The 16006-nt window shown below is 37.7% G+C and overlaps 1 protein-coding gene across 21 annotated transcripts in view; it reads left to right on the top strand.

Annotated features, from left to right (window-relative positions):
* Positions 1-16006, top strand: part of DLG2 (discs large MAGUK scaffold protein 2) — a 2041348-nt gene that overhangs the window by 1728220 nt on the left and 297122 nt on the right. For all 21 annotated transcript variants that reach the window (XM_079928919.1, XM_079928924.1, XM_079928927.1 and 18 more), the window contains one exon: positions 4791-4893. In XM_079928919.1, coding sequence (XP_079785045.1) covers positions 4791-4893 — 103 coding nt within the window. The remainder of the gene's footprint in view (positions 1-4790; positions 4894-16006) is intronic.

The raw sequence follows: 16006 nt of genomic DNA, 5'->3' as shown, positions 1-16006 counted from the left end.
GGCTTTACAGTTATTGTCTCATCTATTTCATGCAACAGCCCTGATAGGCAGGTATTATAGATAGATATTATACCCATTTTACAGGTAAGGAGGCTGAGGTTTGAAGAAGTTAAATGACTTTCCCAAGTTACTTAGGTATAACTGGTGGACTCAGGGTTCAAATCTAGTTCTCTCTGACTCCAAATCTTTTGTTCCTTCCCACTTTTTCGTGGCCCCTTAGTGCACTGAGAAAAATTCAGAGGATGGTTAAAATATTGAAAGACGTAGAAGTCTGACGCTATAAAGGAAAGGTCCAAGAAAGGGTGTGTTTACCTGGTTCTCACATCAAACACCAAAATATATTCCAGTACAACAAAGATTAAATGGCTAAAAATTAAACCAGGGTTGTACTAGAAGAAAGCATGGGTAATTTCTTTAGTATGTATCAGAGAAGGGAATATATAATACAAAACTCAAAAGCTAAAAAGAAAAAAGAAATGTGACTATATAAAACATTTTAAACTTCTGTATGGCAAGAAATAACATACAAAGGAAAAGTTTAAATACTTTAAATACAATAATAAAAAATACAAATACCAAACTAGTAAGAATATTTGCAATAGTTATCTGAGGTGAAGAACCAATATTCTTAATATGCAGGTAAATTTTTAAAAGAGCAAACTACCCAAACCAAAAAAAAAAAAAAAGGCAAAATAAGTGAACAGGAGTTTTATATAAAAACAAATTTAAATATCCAACAAACATATAAAAAGCTGTTTAACCTCATAATTGAAGAAATGCAAAATTTAAAAATATAATTGTCTACCTATCAGAACGGCCAAGGTCAAATATTAGGGTATGAGCAATTTTTACAAGAGTGTGAGGAAGTAGCCTATCATATTATTTGTGGGAGTATAAATTAATGCTACATTTTTGGAAGCAACTTGGCAATAGCTACCAAAATTTAACACTCATACCCTTTATCCAACAACTTACTGTTAGATGATATTTATTATAAAATTGTTTGTAATAGCAAAATACCAAAATAAGCTAAGCGCCCATCAACCGTGCCCTGGTAAAATGGCTTTACATTGACTAATAGAACCTTCCATGGCTATTAAAAAGAATAAGATAATGTATAAGAATATGTGAATGGAGAATGCTCTCGGTATTAAGAGAAAGAAACTACTATGTATAAAATAGATAAGCAGCAAGGATATATTGTACAGCACAGGCAAATATAGCCATTATTTTGTAATAACTTTAAATGGAGTATGATCTATGAAAATATTGAATCTCTGTGCAGTACACTGAAACTAATATAATATTGTAAATCAACTATACTTCAATAAAAAAAGAATGTGCTCTAAGATGTGTTAGTAAATGAAAGAAAATCAAAGTATAAAGCGATATTTAAAATATCTTCCTGTGTAAAATTTTTAAATTATTTATAATTTTATAAACCTGCTTATATTCATAACAGAAATAATTGGTAGTATATACAAGAAGCCATTAACACGGTTACCTTTGGAGAGAATAATTAGAGGTAGGGGAAGCCTTTTATTTTTATACCTTTTTGTATGGCTTTAATTTTCACATACGTGCATTATGTACATTCAGTTGTCCCTCAGTTGTCCCCAGGGACCACACACACACACACACACACACACACACACACACACACACACACACACACACAGATAACAAAATCCACAGATACTCATGTCCCTTATATAAAATGGTGTAGTATTTGCAAATAATCTATTCATATCCTTCCATATACTTTAAATCATCTCTAGATTACTTATAATACTTAATACATTGTAAATGCTATGTAAATAGTTGCCAGGTATGTAGCAAATTCAAGTTGTGCTTTTTGGAACTTCCTGGAAAGTTTTTTGAATATTTTCAATCCGAGGTTGGCTGAATTTGCCAATACAGAACCTGCAGATATAAAGGGCTGACTGTATATTAATTATATTTTTTATATCAATACGTTATCTGGGCAATGAGATTATGGCCTGTTTTTGTTCTCTTCGTTAATAGTTTCTGTTTGTTCAGGAAATAAATATTTTTTAAATGTACAATAGCAAACTAAAAGAAACATAATGCAGGGGCTTCCCTGGTGGCGCAGTGGTTGAGAGTCCGCCTGCCAATGCACGGGACACGGGTTCATGCCCCGGTCCGGGAAGATCCCACATGCCGCGGAGCGGCTGGGCCCGTGAGCCATGGCTGCTGAGCCTATGCGTCCGGAGCCTGTGCTCCGCAACGGGAGAGGTCACAACAGTGAGAGGCCCGCGTACCACAAAAAAAAAAAAAAGAAAAAAGAAACATAATGCATATACTTTTTAACTTAAGAAGTGTATGTCCAGGGAACTTATCCTTCAGAAACACCTTCATAAGAATTTTTTTTTAAATAAATGTGTTTATTTATTTATTTTTGGCTGCGTTGGGTCTTTGCTGCTGTGCACGGGCTTTCTCTAGTTGCGGCGAGCGGGGGTTACTCTTTGTTGGGGTGCGCAGGCTTCTCATCGTGGTGACTTCTCTTGTTGCGGAACACGGCGGGCTCTAGGCACGCGGGCTTCAGTAGTTGCAGCATGCAGCCTCAGTAGTTGCGGCACACAGGCTTAGTTGCTCCGTGGTATGTGGTATCTTCCTGGACCAGGGCTCGAACCCGTGTCCCCTGCATTGGCAGGTGGATTCTTAACCACTGCGCCACCAGGGAAGTCCCCACAAATATTTTTAATAATAAGAAGCTAGACACAGCCTCGACCTCATCAGACGGGATCCTACAGAAAAAGTACTGGTACATCCATACCATGGGATACTAGGCTCCTGTTAAACGTTTGAATGATATGAGCTGAATTGGATGATGACCACAATAGATTGTTAAATGAAAAGCTAAACAAAAACAAGTTATACAACTATATATATGATATGATCTTATCTGTTTAAAGAAAAAGTCAATAATATATTAAAATATAAAATAGAAAGAAACAAATCGCGATAAAGCGACCTGCTTGCACCTGCATATAGCAGATTTCTAAAAAGCATACACTAGAAACTGCTAATGGTGGTTACTTCTGGGAGTGAAGATGGTGAGGGGACTTTTTACTTTTCTTTTTACACCTTTCTGAAACATAAGAATTAATTACCATGATCACATATTATTTTTTAATAAAAAGTTAAGTCTAATTGTTTGACAAAAGAAGAGGTCTTTCGGCCCATGACGTTTGTGCATTCAGCTTCCTGTAGGCAGAAACCTAGATCAAATTACTTTTCCTGTCTCTTCTGGCTCTCTGAGTCATACTTCTGACTCATCGACACCTAGACAGTCTCTGAAATGACTGTCATTTAATAAGGATTAAATCTGGGATTTTATAGTTCAAAGAGGTTTTAGACTCAAAGAGCCTAACAGTCCCTTCTAACTGAGGCAGGAGAGAACTGAGGCTCAGAGGGGTGATATGACCGTCACTCAGCTAGTAAGGAGTGGCCCAGCCAGACACAGGTTCACTCAGTGGACTTCCCAGTGTTACCGTGTAATCAAAGCTCTCAGTAAACATAGAAAGCCAATCAATGCTTTCACCAGAATAGAAAGCCATGAAATTAGTAAAAGTGAATAAGGAGACTTTAACAAAGTTATTATGAGAGGACCAGCTTGTGGGATTAAAGATTACAGATGTTCCAGGCCTGACAGGGAAAACTCAGTGGCAACCCCCATCCACCACTCAATATCGTTGTCAAAGAAGACTGATGAGAAGCGAAATAAGATTCTATATATTATGTGTAGATAAGCTGATCAGTTCTTTTATTCTTTTTCGTGTTCCATAGCCATCTTCCCTGGAAATGAAAGGAAACAGAATTCAGATATCAGCTGTGTCGTTTGGAAAACTGGACTCTGTGTTCAGTTGAAACTGAAACAAAGCTTCTTAGAGGCTTGTCTTGTTCACCTTTGTTCCCCATCCACCATCCCTCTCCTGGGCACGCACAGAGCCCTGTCACTGGAAAGCACTTAGTAATTACATTGTGTTGGTTTAGACTGAATTGATTTGAGAAAGATTTTAGCCTTTGCGTCTCATTAAATTTGACTTCAGGGTGATTTTTCCCTCTCGGCAGAGTTTTGTGCTTATTTTTTAGATGCTCTGTTTCTCTTTTGGCAAGGGCCCCAAAATGGGAGTTAGCAAGAGCAACATAAACTCCTGGCATTCTCTATTTCTTTTTGTCACAATTCATTCTGGAATTGTACATAAGAAATGAGGCAGTCAAATTAATTTTGGTAACAAGGGTCAGGGCTGTCTAACCAAGCTCAGGATGACAGGACCAGGCATATGACCAAAGAGAGGGATTTGGCAGGCAGCCAGCCCCATTCCATACAGTCTCCCCAGAATCTCATATGAATATATTATTCTGTCAGCACATACTTGTCTACATACATTACATGTGTCTTTCTTTATTATCCTGTTTTCCTTCTAATTTTGAAGGCTCCTATCTAACCCAGAAATCTAGGAAACTCGTAGAAGCATATTAAATGCACACACACTAAAATCTTACTGGACATGGGTAGACAAAACTTTCAACCCATTCAGACCATGGCACAAACGTCCGAGGTGAAATTTCATCTTTCTGCTAACTAAAGTTATCAAGAGCATGAAATCTGATAGGTTAACACTCAAATGCCTGGGTAGGACATGAAGGGTTTTGAGGCAGGTAACATAATCTTAGCCTTTCAGTTTTGGGAAACTTTTTCCCTCTGTCTATCAGAATAATATGCCTTATGAAATACCAAAATTCTCCGGCTTCCTCTCTTTCAGGTGAATGGCATTGACCTTCGAGGAGCATCCCATGAACAGGCTGCTGCAGCGCTGAAGGGGGCTGGACAGACGGTGACGATTATAGCACAATACCAACCTGAAGGTCAGTGAGAACTCAAACTTACAATGTTCTGATGTGTTTCTGTGTGAATGGGTGCCTGTATTTCTGATCACCGGTATTAACCAGTCACCACCAACAAGATTTTTTAAAACAATCTATGGTGAAAAATTTGTGGTTTATGTCCAAAGAACACGAGACTTTGTTACCCTTAATTCCAAGGAAAACATCCAATAGTTAGAAAGGCCTGTTTGAAAATATAAATTTAAACAAATAACAAGTAGCATCAGCTTTATTTCATTTATATTCTTGTCTCGTATACACTTTTGGTCAGCAATGGATACTATAAAAGCAATTAAGATTTAGGAAGCAAGGGGGAGAGATCTCATCTACAGAAATAGACCATGATCAGTAGACCATAGTCTCTCCTTATGGCATTGACTTACTCTTATTAACACTAAAGTGGTTTTTGGATGTCCTTGACGTGGAATTTTTATTTTATTTTATATTTTACTTTATTTTATTTTATTTTTGCCTCTTCTGCCACACTATCCCTTGTTTGGAATACATCACTGTAAACCCTGAGACTTGGTGAGATGTCATAAGTTGAATTAGCCAATTGAGATTTGATGAGATATTCTAAATTAGATTAGCCAAACCTGCATTTTGATTGGTTTCAACATCTGTTTCTGTGATCAGAATGAGGATCAGTGAGACAACTGGGCTGCTACCTACTGTGGAATTGAGTTCTTAGCAAATTTATATATATAAATTGCTCTTTTGTTAAAGAAATGTAGTTATGTATATCACTGTGGACTAGACTTTACAAAAAAATAAAGAGGAATATGGTTCTGTCTTCAAGAAATGTAGTTAATTGTTTCTGGTCTACATGGCTAGCAGAGGGGAGAATTTAACAGATGAATATGAAAGTACAAGGGACCTTCAAGGAAGAGCCTTTGTGCATCCACATGCATAAAGAGCTTCTCTGGCCTTTTCAAATGATTTTTTCTTAGCAACATTTGGTCTATTGATGTTTGGAAAATTGAGGTTTGTGTCTTTCCTGTGACATCTTAGGTTTTACCATTAACGGTGGCCAACCACATGTTTTACGAGAGAATAAAGAAAACACTCTGCCGTTATGTGTTTTGGTATGTCACTTTCACTTTGCCTGACTTTAGAATTAGAATTTGCAATTAAGTTATACCAAAAAAAAAAAAGTATTAATTGCTTTCTTCTATTGACCTAGCCCAGATATGGCCAGAGAGCCATCTGGGAAGAGGGGATTTGTGTTTGTCAAAGATGGACGATGACAGCACCAAGGAACCATGCTCTTCCCAGACAGTTTTGACAAGTCTTTCTACTTCTTAAAAATTAGTAGATATGTCTTCTAATAGGAATAAACAGCTCCAAAATACCCATTGTAAAACAGAAAATGAAAAAGATCTGGGTTAACACCATTTGATGAACAAATTCTACTTCATATAGAGTAAGAACTTGTTCCTGGGATTCTTCCATTTTATTGATAGCTGTTATCTTTGGGTCTCAAACTCTACACCCTACACCATAATCTGATGCAAGGCATAAATATCTCTGACTGTTTTCCCATTTCCAAAAACTTTCATCTCAAACAATTCTGGAGACTGATAAGATGGTCAGACCATAGTTACACCAATTAGAAGCTCTTGATAGTGAAGACAGTCATTCAAATAACCTTGAACAGAATGATTACAAGCTTTAAAAGTTACAATAAAGGACAAGCATGTCCTAGTTCTATCAGCATAAATCTTCATCTTAAGCTTCCTTACAGCTTTGTTTCCTTTAAGCAATATACTCACTTTGGATACTATGCTGTACTTTATCAAGATGCCTGTTCAAAGCATGTCTTATAAATCAAATAAATTGATGTTTAAAGCGCTTCTAAAGATACCTGCAAATAACAACAACAAGCTTAGTATTTCAAAATGCCAAAGTACAAATCAGACTCACGGAATGACTTCCCCATTTTAATAGCCTAACTGCATTCTAATTTGTCATGGCTTTAAATCAGTTGGAAATGTGGTAATGCAACACCAAGCAATCATTCTTCTCCCTTTGCAAAGGGAGAAGAATTTAACTATTCTTAATTTAACTTAATTTAGCTTAATATAGCTTAATTTAACTATTGTTTGAAATGGAAAACTGATTGGATTGTTGTTTAGGTCATTTAGGGACATGTAAATTATATGACATATTTAAGAAATAATGATCAATTTGCCTTTAAAATAACAAGTTAAAAGAAGAGTATACCATAAGATTCCATTAGGAAATTCTCACCAAGTCCCCTTAATTTGCACCAGTATTGTGAGGTATCCTTGCTAAGACAAATTTTATTGACATCTCTTGTAACATGGTCAAGAACCAGGCAAAAATGTTTTTCACTTACATTCAAATACTTTTATCAGGAATATTCTAGATGCCTTGCTCAATATTACTAGATATTCAGAAAATTCCACTTTTACCCTATCCCAGGTCTTTGTCTTTAAGGAATTTTTTATCTCCTTCAGGAAAAGAGACTTAGATACATTTAATAGAGATCAGTTCCTGATGACATATAACCAAAATTGTATGATAATGGCACCATCTCTAAGAATTATGGAATGTCAGAGAAGGAATAAACCTGCAGGAGGCAGAACAGTATGAGAGTACTTCATGGAAATGGGAAAATGCAACCAGACTTTGAAAAATGGGTGAGAATTCTATTCCAGAGAGCAGGGAGAAAGAATATCTTGATAAGCTACGTAAGATCGTGAGTTCCAAGCGTGCAGACACCAAAACCTATGTTTTGTTCACTGATAAATTTATCTTCAGTGTTGTACATATAACTGGTATTTCTTAAAAAGTTGTTGAACTAATGAAGAAAAGTTTACCATTCTTCAGTACTTGATTTTCCACTTGACAGTAATTGAAGGCTGAAGGGATTCATTTTTACTACTTGCACTTTTTCATTTTTGCTTCAAAGCAGAAAATAAGTGGTAAATAAGTGTATATTGCAAAATACAAAACTGTTTCCAACTGTATTTTTCATAGTACTTAGCACATTTTTTGAAATAATGATAAATAATTTATAATTATCATAATATAACAATAAGTGTCTTCCTTGGCAAGTTTCACTGCACAGGGTAAGGCCAAAGTTGTTATACTCACTTCTGCCTAAAATGAACTTGGCCCCAGTTGTCTGAATTACTCTATCCATCATCAGTCTTATTCAATGCCTAGTTCTAGGTGGCAGAATTGAAGCCAAATTTAGAGTCACATACAAACAAATGTTTCTTTCTCCTGGTGTGATTGTGATTCATTTTTACCATCATTTTTTATCCAATGTGCGTCACATGCTTACTTTGAAGTTAACATGTATTACATTAATAATAGAAAGAAAATAATAATGTTATTTTCTTTCTTTTTTTAAAAAAGGATCATGTACCTGATACTACAGAATAAATTCTACTTAAGCAATATGAGAAATTAATTCTTGTAAAAATTTCAATTACCTATATTCAATTAGTGAAATTACTCCAACATTACTTGGAAAACAGGAAACATAATGCCCACCCACCTCCACTACACACACACACATATATATACCCATTTCCTTACCCCGCCCAGTCATCTTCCTCATTGCTTTCAGAATTACCATTCTAGAAGATATCACACCAAGATGCCTGTATACAAACTCCTTGCTTTTCACAGTATGGTCCCAGCCAGCCTTCATGCCCCCTCCTGCAACCACCACCCACCAGCATCATCCTTTTTCACTGTGGCTCTGCTTCACAGGACTGCTCCCTGCCCCTGCCCTTCGTCCTGAACTGCCGTGTTTCTGGGCCTTTGCTTATGTGGGTTCCTCTGCCTGGAATTCCCTTCTCTCCCTTTCCACCAGTAGTATTCCTGCTCATCTTGAAGGCCCTCAGATGCCAATTCCACTACAAAGTCATCTTTAATCTGCTGAATCAATGTTGATTGATTCTTTCTCTGAGCTCCCTAGACCTATATTCAGACACTTGGTGTGTCCCTTGTCGTGATTTGCACATTCCTCCACTTAAGTAAGCTTCTAGAGGGCAAGGACCCTTCTATCACTCATTTTATCTCCCATGTTAATGTGCTCAATATGAATTTGACTATGCTTTATTAAAGAGTTATCAAATGTGTCTCACCTTGTTTTAGAAGTGCAATATAATATATTTAGTACGTTGGCAAATATTAATAGTAGATGTTTAAGAAATATTTGCTGAGTGAATATTAAATGAGTGCCCTGGCGTTTTGATATTAGATGCAGAAATGGTAAATGAATCCCTATATTGGACATTTGGTGTTGATGCTCTTTTTAGGTGGTGCCTTTTTTGCTGTTGTTGTTACAAAACCTTTAGCAACCCTAATAGGTAAACTCCCTTTCTCCTGCATTGCAGAAAATCTACAGCTCTTGCTCTGTAATATAGAACAAAGAAAAGACTATTAAAGGTCTCACATTTCATTTTTTAAATCTCTGTAACTCAACTTTAACATCATTGATGAATAAAAAGGCATTGATTACAACCTAATTATACATTTGTCAAAAAGAGTCTAACACAGCATTCCCCTGGGTCAGATTGGGGCAAATCTTTACAGCATTTGTTGCCTTCTCACTAATACGATAGCACCTATATTTAGTGTGGGGTTACTGCCTGAGGTTGAAATAACAAACCGTCAGATATTCACTCGGAGAATCAAGTGAACAGTATAAGTTGTTGGATAGAGCACAAAATGGAGACAATCAATTGCCAAGCTGTCCCCATGAAAGCCACCAATATCCCCTGGCCTTTAATCTGGCTACTCAGGGCACTGCTGGGGACATTGCAAGGGCTTCAGAAGGGCCTGCAAGTAGGAAGGAGAAAGTCGCTGTTGGTCCCCATCAGCAAGCAGGGACTTGAGTAGACCGTGGAGGGGCCTGATTTCCTCCACCTTTTATTATTTCAAAGAATACTTGAGTTCCTAAAGGAAAATCCCAAAGGACAGAGTTGATTACTGCCTGGAGACTCATAAGTGTGGTCTGGTTTATGGAATGGAATTGTGGCAGAGTGGCCATGTTCATTCAATTAATAGTTTTTTTGCTGAACATTTACTATGCCTCAGTCAACATTCTAGGAAAATGATAAAGCAGCAAACTAACGAGCTGTCAACACCATTGTCAAATGGTGTTAAGTAGTATAATTAAATAGGAAGAAGAATAAAGATGATAGTGACAGAGAAATATATGGTGGGTAGGGAAGGTCTTGCTAATAAGGTGGTATTTCAGCAGAGACTTAAAAGAAGTGATGGAATGAGCCATGTAGGAAACTGGGGGAAGAGATGACTTATTCTACAGTCTTGGTCTGCCAAGGGTGGTCGGTGAACCAGCAGCATAGATAGCAACTGAGAACTTGTTAGAAAGGCACAATCTTGAACCCCAACCCAGGCTAACTAAATCAGAATCTGCATTTTATCGAGATCCACAGGTTATTTGTACGTACATTAAAGTTTGAGAAGCACTGCTCTAGAATACTTAGGGACCCTGCAAAAATTGCCATTTGACACTATTGGGTGGGACTCCCTCTACCTGGAGTACTGGGCAAAGTCACATGAGGCTATATCACAAGGTTTGATTTCTGACATGTGTCACTCAGTGGTTAGTCATAGCTCAGTGGTTTTACTAGGAACAGATCAAGCTGCAGGGCGTCTAAGAAGTTCACGTGTCATTCACCTCTACTTTGCCTATCCCTCCCCTCTAAATACAGATTATCAAGCTAATTCATAAATCTTGCTAGAACTCCTCAGCTAGTGACACAGTGAACCTATTCAGGCTTCATTCTCTTTCATTATGGCCTCTCCTGCAAGTGAGTTAAAGAAACTAGAGTCTGTCATACAGAGTGAAGTAAGTCAGAAAGAGAAAGACAAATACCGTATGCTCACACCTATATATGGAATTTAAGGGAAAAAAATGTCATGAAGAACCTAGGGGTAAGACAGGAATAAAGACACAGACCTACTAGAGAATGGACTTGAGGATATGCGGAGGGGGAAGGGTAAGCTGTGACAAAGCGAGAGAGTAGCATGGACATATATACGCTACCAAACATAAAATAGATAGCTAGTGGGAAGCAGCCGCATAGCACAGGGAGATCAGCTCAGTGCTTTGTGACCACCTAGAGGGGTGGGATAGGTAGGGTGCGAGGGAGGGAGACGCAAGAGGGAAGAGATATGGGAACATATGTATGACTGATTCACTGTTATAAAGCAGAAAATAACACACCATTGTAAAGCAATTATACTCCAATAAAGATGTAAAAAAAAGAAGCAGTGAGTTGGGATGAAGTAAGATTGAACCCCATCCTAATGGATGGCTCTGTGAATCAAAAAAAAGTCTTTCAGCCATCACTATAAATTTTATTTGAGTAACTTACTATATTTTAAAGCAGAAATTAATTTAAATAATCTTTTTTACTTCTTTTAAATTGTGTAGCTAATTCAGGGGGGAAAGAGTATATATTCTTTTTAGCGTGAAGTGAAACTCTGATCTTCAGAGTAACCACTCTGAATTAAGTTATCGAGCTTAAACCAGAGCTGGAGACCAAGGTGCATTTCTCTATAGAGTAAAAGATACAATAGAAGCTTGAAATTAATATGCAACTTAACCTTGGAAGAATATTGACACCTTCTGAAAGTTCTCGGAAAGGAGAGTATTTACAACATCCAAGAAACCTACTTGCAATGCAAGCTATATTTCTTTATTTAAATCAATGTCTACATAGATTTATGCATACGAATGAGCAGCTGTGGCATGTTGAAATATTTTCTCAGTACAAATAACTGCATCTTAAATGCCCAGGCAAGATTCATAAAGTCCAGCTGTGGGTCTTGATCGGAAATTGCATCAGCATCATCAGGAAACATTTAAGATGAGCACTGGAGTGGAAAGTACTGGGCAGGACTCTGGACTTTGACGAGACCAGTATTTTAATGCCAACTCTAACTCTAGCTGTGTGACCTTGTGGTAGTTATTCATCTTTATGAGTCTCAGTTTTCTTACCTACAAAAAGGAAAGGTTAGAATGGGTAAGGTATTATCAGAATAACCCTTCAGTTATTAAATTCTAGATAAAAAACATGACCCCTGACCTCAGGTGGTATAGAAGCATAAATTCCATTACTTGAAAGTTTTGTCACTAACATAACATCCTTTTTCTTTGCATTTTTTTGCATGATTTAAGAAGAAGTGAATGAACAATCTAGTTAACTTGATGCATTCTGTGTGGTTTAACCAGAATCATTGAGAAATAGAAATTAAGAGTTGGAGGAATCCTTTTAATACCATCTTGTCCAGCTTCTTCATTTCACAGGTGGGGGAGCTGAAGCTCAGTCAGCCTCTAGATAGGAAAGCAGTTCAATATCTTAAAAGTTGTCATAGCTACTAAAGTTGAGCAGCTAATAAATTTCTTAATCCTTTTAATTCGCTATAATAGCTCATGAGAGCAGATGGCTTAAATAGCCCAAGGAATCATCCAATAATATTGTTCTGATCAAAAGGACATTAAGGAGTTAAAAAGAAATTCTCATGGCATCTCAGGGCTTTCTCATGTACAAAACTTCACTTTCCTTTCTAGCTTACTGTTGTTAATTGCTGTTGTTCATGTATCAGAGTTAAATGATATATATGAGAGCTCTAAAAGTATAAACAATTATTGTTAATTTAAAAAACCTACCAATCTGGATATATTGACAGTTCAATAAACAGTTCAAATATATTATGATTTTCCTCTTCCTCATCCTAAATTCTTCCTGTAGAACCCTTTATTCACCCATCCATCCATTCATCCATCCATCATCAGTCAGTTCATCCTCAGTGATAGTCTATATTGCCACATATCAGATTTCTCCAAATATGTTGCATTAAATCTGTTTTAATTAATCTAGTTGGTATATTCTAATTTTTACCAAAATATTAGGAAGGAAACAAATAAAACTTCATATGACTCTAGAATTTGTACTGCTTAGCCATGTCTTTCTCTACAACTCTCTCTCTCACATACATACACCTCCACCAGCAGATACTGCCGCCTCCTGCAACTAGAAATCTCCCAGGACGTCTCCTCAGTGCTTCCTTTTCCTAGTCTTCTCCCAGTTGCTTTTGTTTTCTCCTCAGCCTCCATCTAACACATAGCACTATAAAATATGACCAAAAGGATGATTCCTGCAAATAGAGTGTACAGATTCATTGAGAGCTTCCTTCCAGATACTTTAATGATGAATGATGCTGCATCCCTCTCTCCATGCCCACACCCCATTTTGGACCTAGAAAAATGTAATGACTACAAAGGGAGGTACCATTTCCTGACTCTTACAAAACTCTCTTGACCTCATTATCTATCCTGGGAATACAACATCCCAAGCTCATATCAAAGGGATTAAAAATATTTACAAATGTAATTATAAGTCATGCCTCCTCCCACTGTATCATCCCTCTTCCCATCTCCATAGCAACTCTCATTCCATAATTAAATATATTGATCTTTGTGTATTTCATCTATATATTAAGTTTATATTATTTGGGGGATCTCTTGGTATCCACTAACATAAAGCATTCACTCCTTAGTACTGAAAGAGGCTAAGTAAATCCTCGTGCTAGAGATATTTTGGTAACCAAGAACATTTCTTGGATCCTTACTTGTCTTTAGCAACATCCAGATCAACTACATGGAAATAAAGAGTCTTAATTCTATTCTTGAGTATACAAGGATCGCAAAGTGAACACAGATCCTTGTTAGATAACCCTCCCATTTGATATGAAATTTCAGGATGTTAGATAACTGTCTCTACAGAGACAAAAAGAAGAATATAAACCAAGACAGATTTAAAATACCTACTAACTTAACACCATATTCTGGGTTCCCATCTAGTTTATCCCTGCATCTGTTTGCTTATCCCCCTATTTAAGCCAATCCTCAAATGTAAAAATACATCTTCTCCTTTCCCTGACTCTGCAGCCAATGCTTTATTGACCGTGTTTTAAGCCACATCACTTTTCTGAACATTGATTCCCTTGTTTGTTAATTAAGATAGTTAGATTTATTTGTTTGTTTGTTTGTTTGTTTATTTTTGGCTGCGTTGGGTCTTCGTTGCTGCGTGAGGGCTTTCTCTAGTTGTGGCCAGCGGGGGCTACTCTTCGTTGTGGCGCGCAGGCTTCTCAGTGCGGTGGCTTCTCTTTACAGAGCACAGGCTCTAGGTGCGCAGGCTCAGTAGTTGTGGCGCACGGGCTCAGTTGCTACACGGGTTCAGTTGCTCTGCGGCATGTGGGATCTTCCCGGACCAGGGATCGAATCTGTGTCCCCTGCACTGGCAAGCGGATTCTTAACCACTGAGCCACCAGGGAAGTCCCTAGAGAGATTATTTTTAAGGCTCTTTCCAGCTGACATTCTGTGAAATTTAGTTTACTGTGTCTTCTAATTAAAGCTTGTCATCAAACAATAATAATCACAAGCAGGTAATTTCTAAATGTTCTCTTTTTATTCCACACATTTTAAAACATGGAAATTCTGCTTTCACCCACTTGTGGGAAGGGGAAAGCTCTATATCTGTGGAAATTTTCTCTTTCTGTGTTTAATAGGATTTGAACCCTGCAATAATAGTTTTAAATGTAATTCAAGTGGAAGCACTTATTGCTTGTGGGGGCTTTCAAGATTAACAACTTACTGTACATGGTCTCTTTGTTTGTAGACCCACTGTAACCTAAATCTTATCCATTTAATAAATTAAATTGTAATTACCATGCTTACAACTAGATTTATTGAGGTTGAAAGAAAGCAATATGAAAAAATCAATTTCAAGAAATCAAGTGCACAGAAAACTGAAATAGGACAATATCTTAAATTCTCAGAATCACAAGTAGTAGCAATTTCAGGATGGAAAAACCAAGCCTAGGAAATATAAAGTATACATCTTTAATGTGCTTTATAATACGATTCCTGGTAGACTCTTTGACTAAGTCTATAAAAAGCAAAAGTATCCAAATTGTACTTTGGTTCAAGATAGTCTCCTCTTATTCCCTCTTTCCATTTCCTCATATTCATGTTCCCACTGCCAAGGATAATTTGCTTTCTTAGTAAAGAGCCACTGATGCATTACAAAAATTAAGGAGTAACAGAACAGATAAGAGGAAGGAAATTTGGACGGAGAGACACAGACACACACAGAGAGAACACTATGTGACTAAGGCAGAGACTGGAGTGATGTATCTACAAGCCAAAGAATGCCAAGCACCGCTGGCAACCACCAGAAGCTAGGAGAGGGGCATGGAACAAATTTTCCCTCTGAAACTTCAGAAGGAACCAACCTTTCTAACACCTTGATTTTGGATTTCTGGACTCCAGAACTACGACTGAGTCAAAGACCAACACCAGAAGAGCTAGAACAATGAAACATACTACAACCTAAAAATGAAGCTGATCATCAAACAGAAAAATGAGAGATTAAACGTCAGCTCACGAGAAAGCTCAGTCAAAGGCCAACTGTGGCTGAACTACTTGCCAGGAATATTCTGAGGTTTAATGAATACGTGGGGGTAACAGAGGCTCATGATTATGACCAGCAAGCTGACAAACCTTGGGCCAAACTGACCCCTGCTGACAAGGCCGCCGTAAGAAAAGAGTTAAATGAATTGAAAAGCTCAGAGATGGAAGTTCATGAGGAGAGCAAACATTTTACACACTACCGCCATCCATGATGCTGAAGTTTGAGAGAGGATCTAAACAACCCCCTAAGACAGGGCTGCTTCGCTGCTTCAGTCTCCAGAGCGACATGGAGGGAACTTCAGCGCTTCTCAGCGCAGCCAGAACTGAGTCCTCTGGGATACAGTTCTGGGGTGAACAGCACTTCTAGGAATGTAGCATTTCACTGGAATGGATTCTCATGTGCTGCCTTGGGCAAAACTGAACACTTTTTGTCAGTGCTTTTGAACCTTTTAATGTTGCAGCATACCTGAGGGCTCTTCCCTCACCAGCCACCAATGTTCTGAGTGACTTGCAGGTTCCAAGTTTTATGGGTTGCGCCTCACCCTCACCCAAGATGACTGCCTGTGCTGAGGCACAGTTTGCACCATTAGCCTCACCTGCCCTGTC

Source organism: Stenella coeruleoalba, assembly GCF_951394435.1.
Source record: "Stenella coeruleoalba genome assembly, chromosome: 8".
In the NCBI taxonomy this organism is placed as follows: Eukaryota; Metazoa; Chordata; class Mammalia; order Artiodactyla; family Delphinidae; genus Stenella; species Stenella coeruleoalba.
The sequence above is the reverse complement of the archived record's forward strand: the minus strand, read 5'-3'. Positions and strand labels throughout refer to the sequence as shown.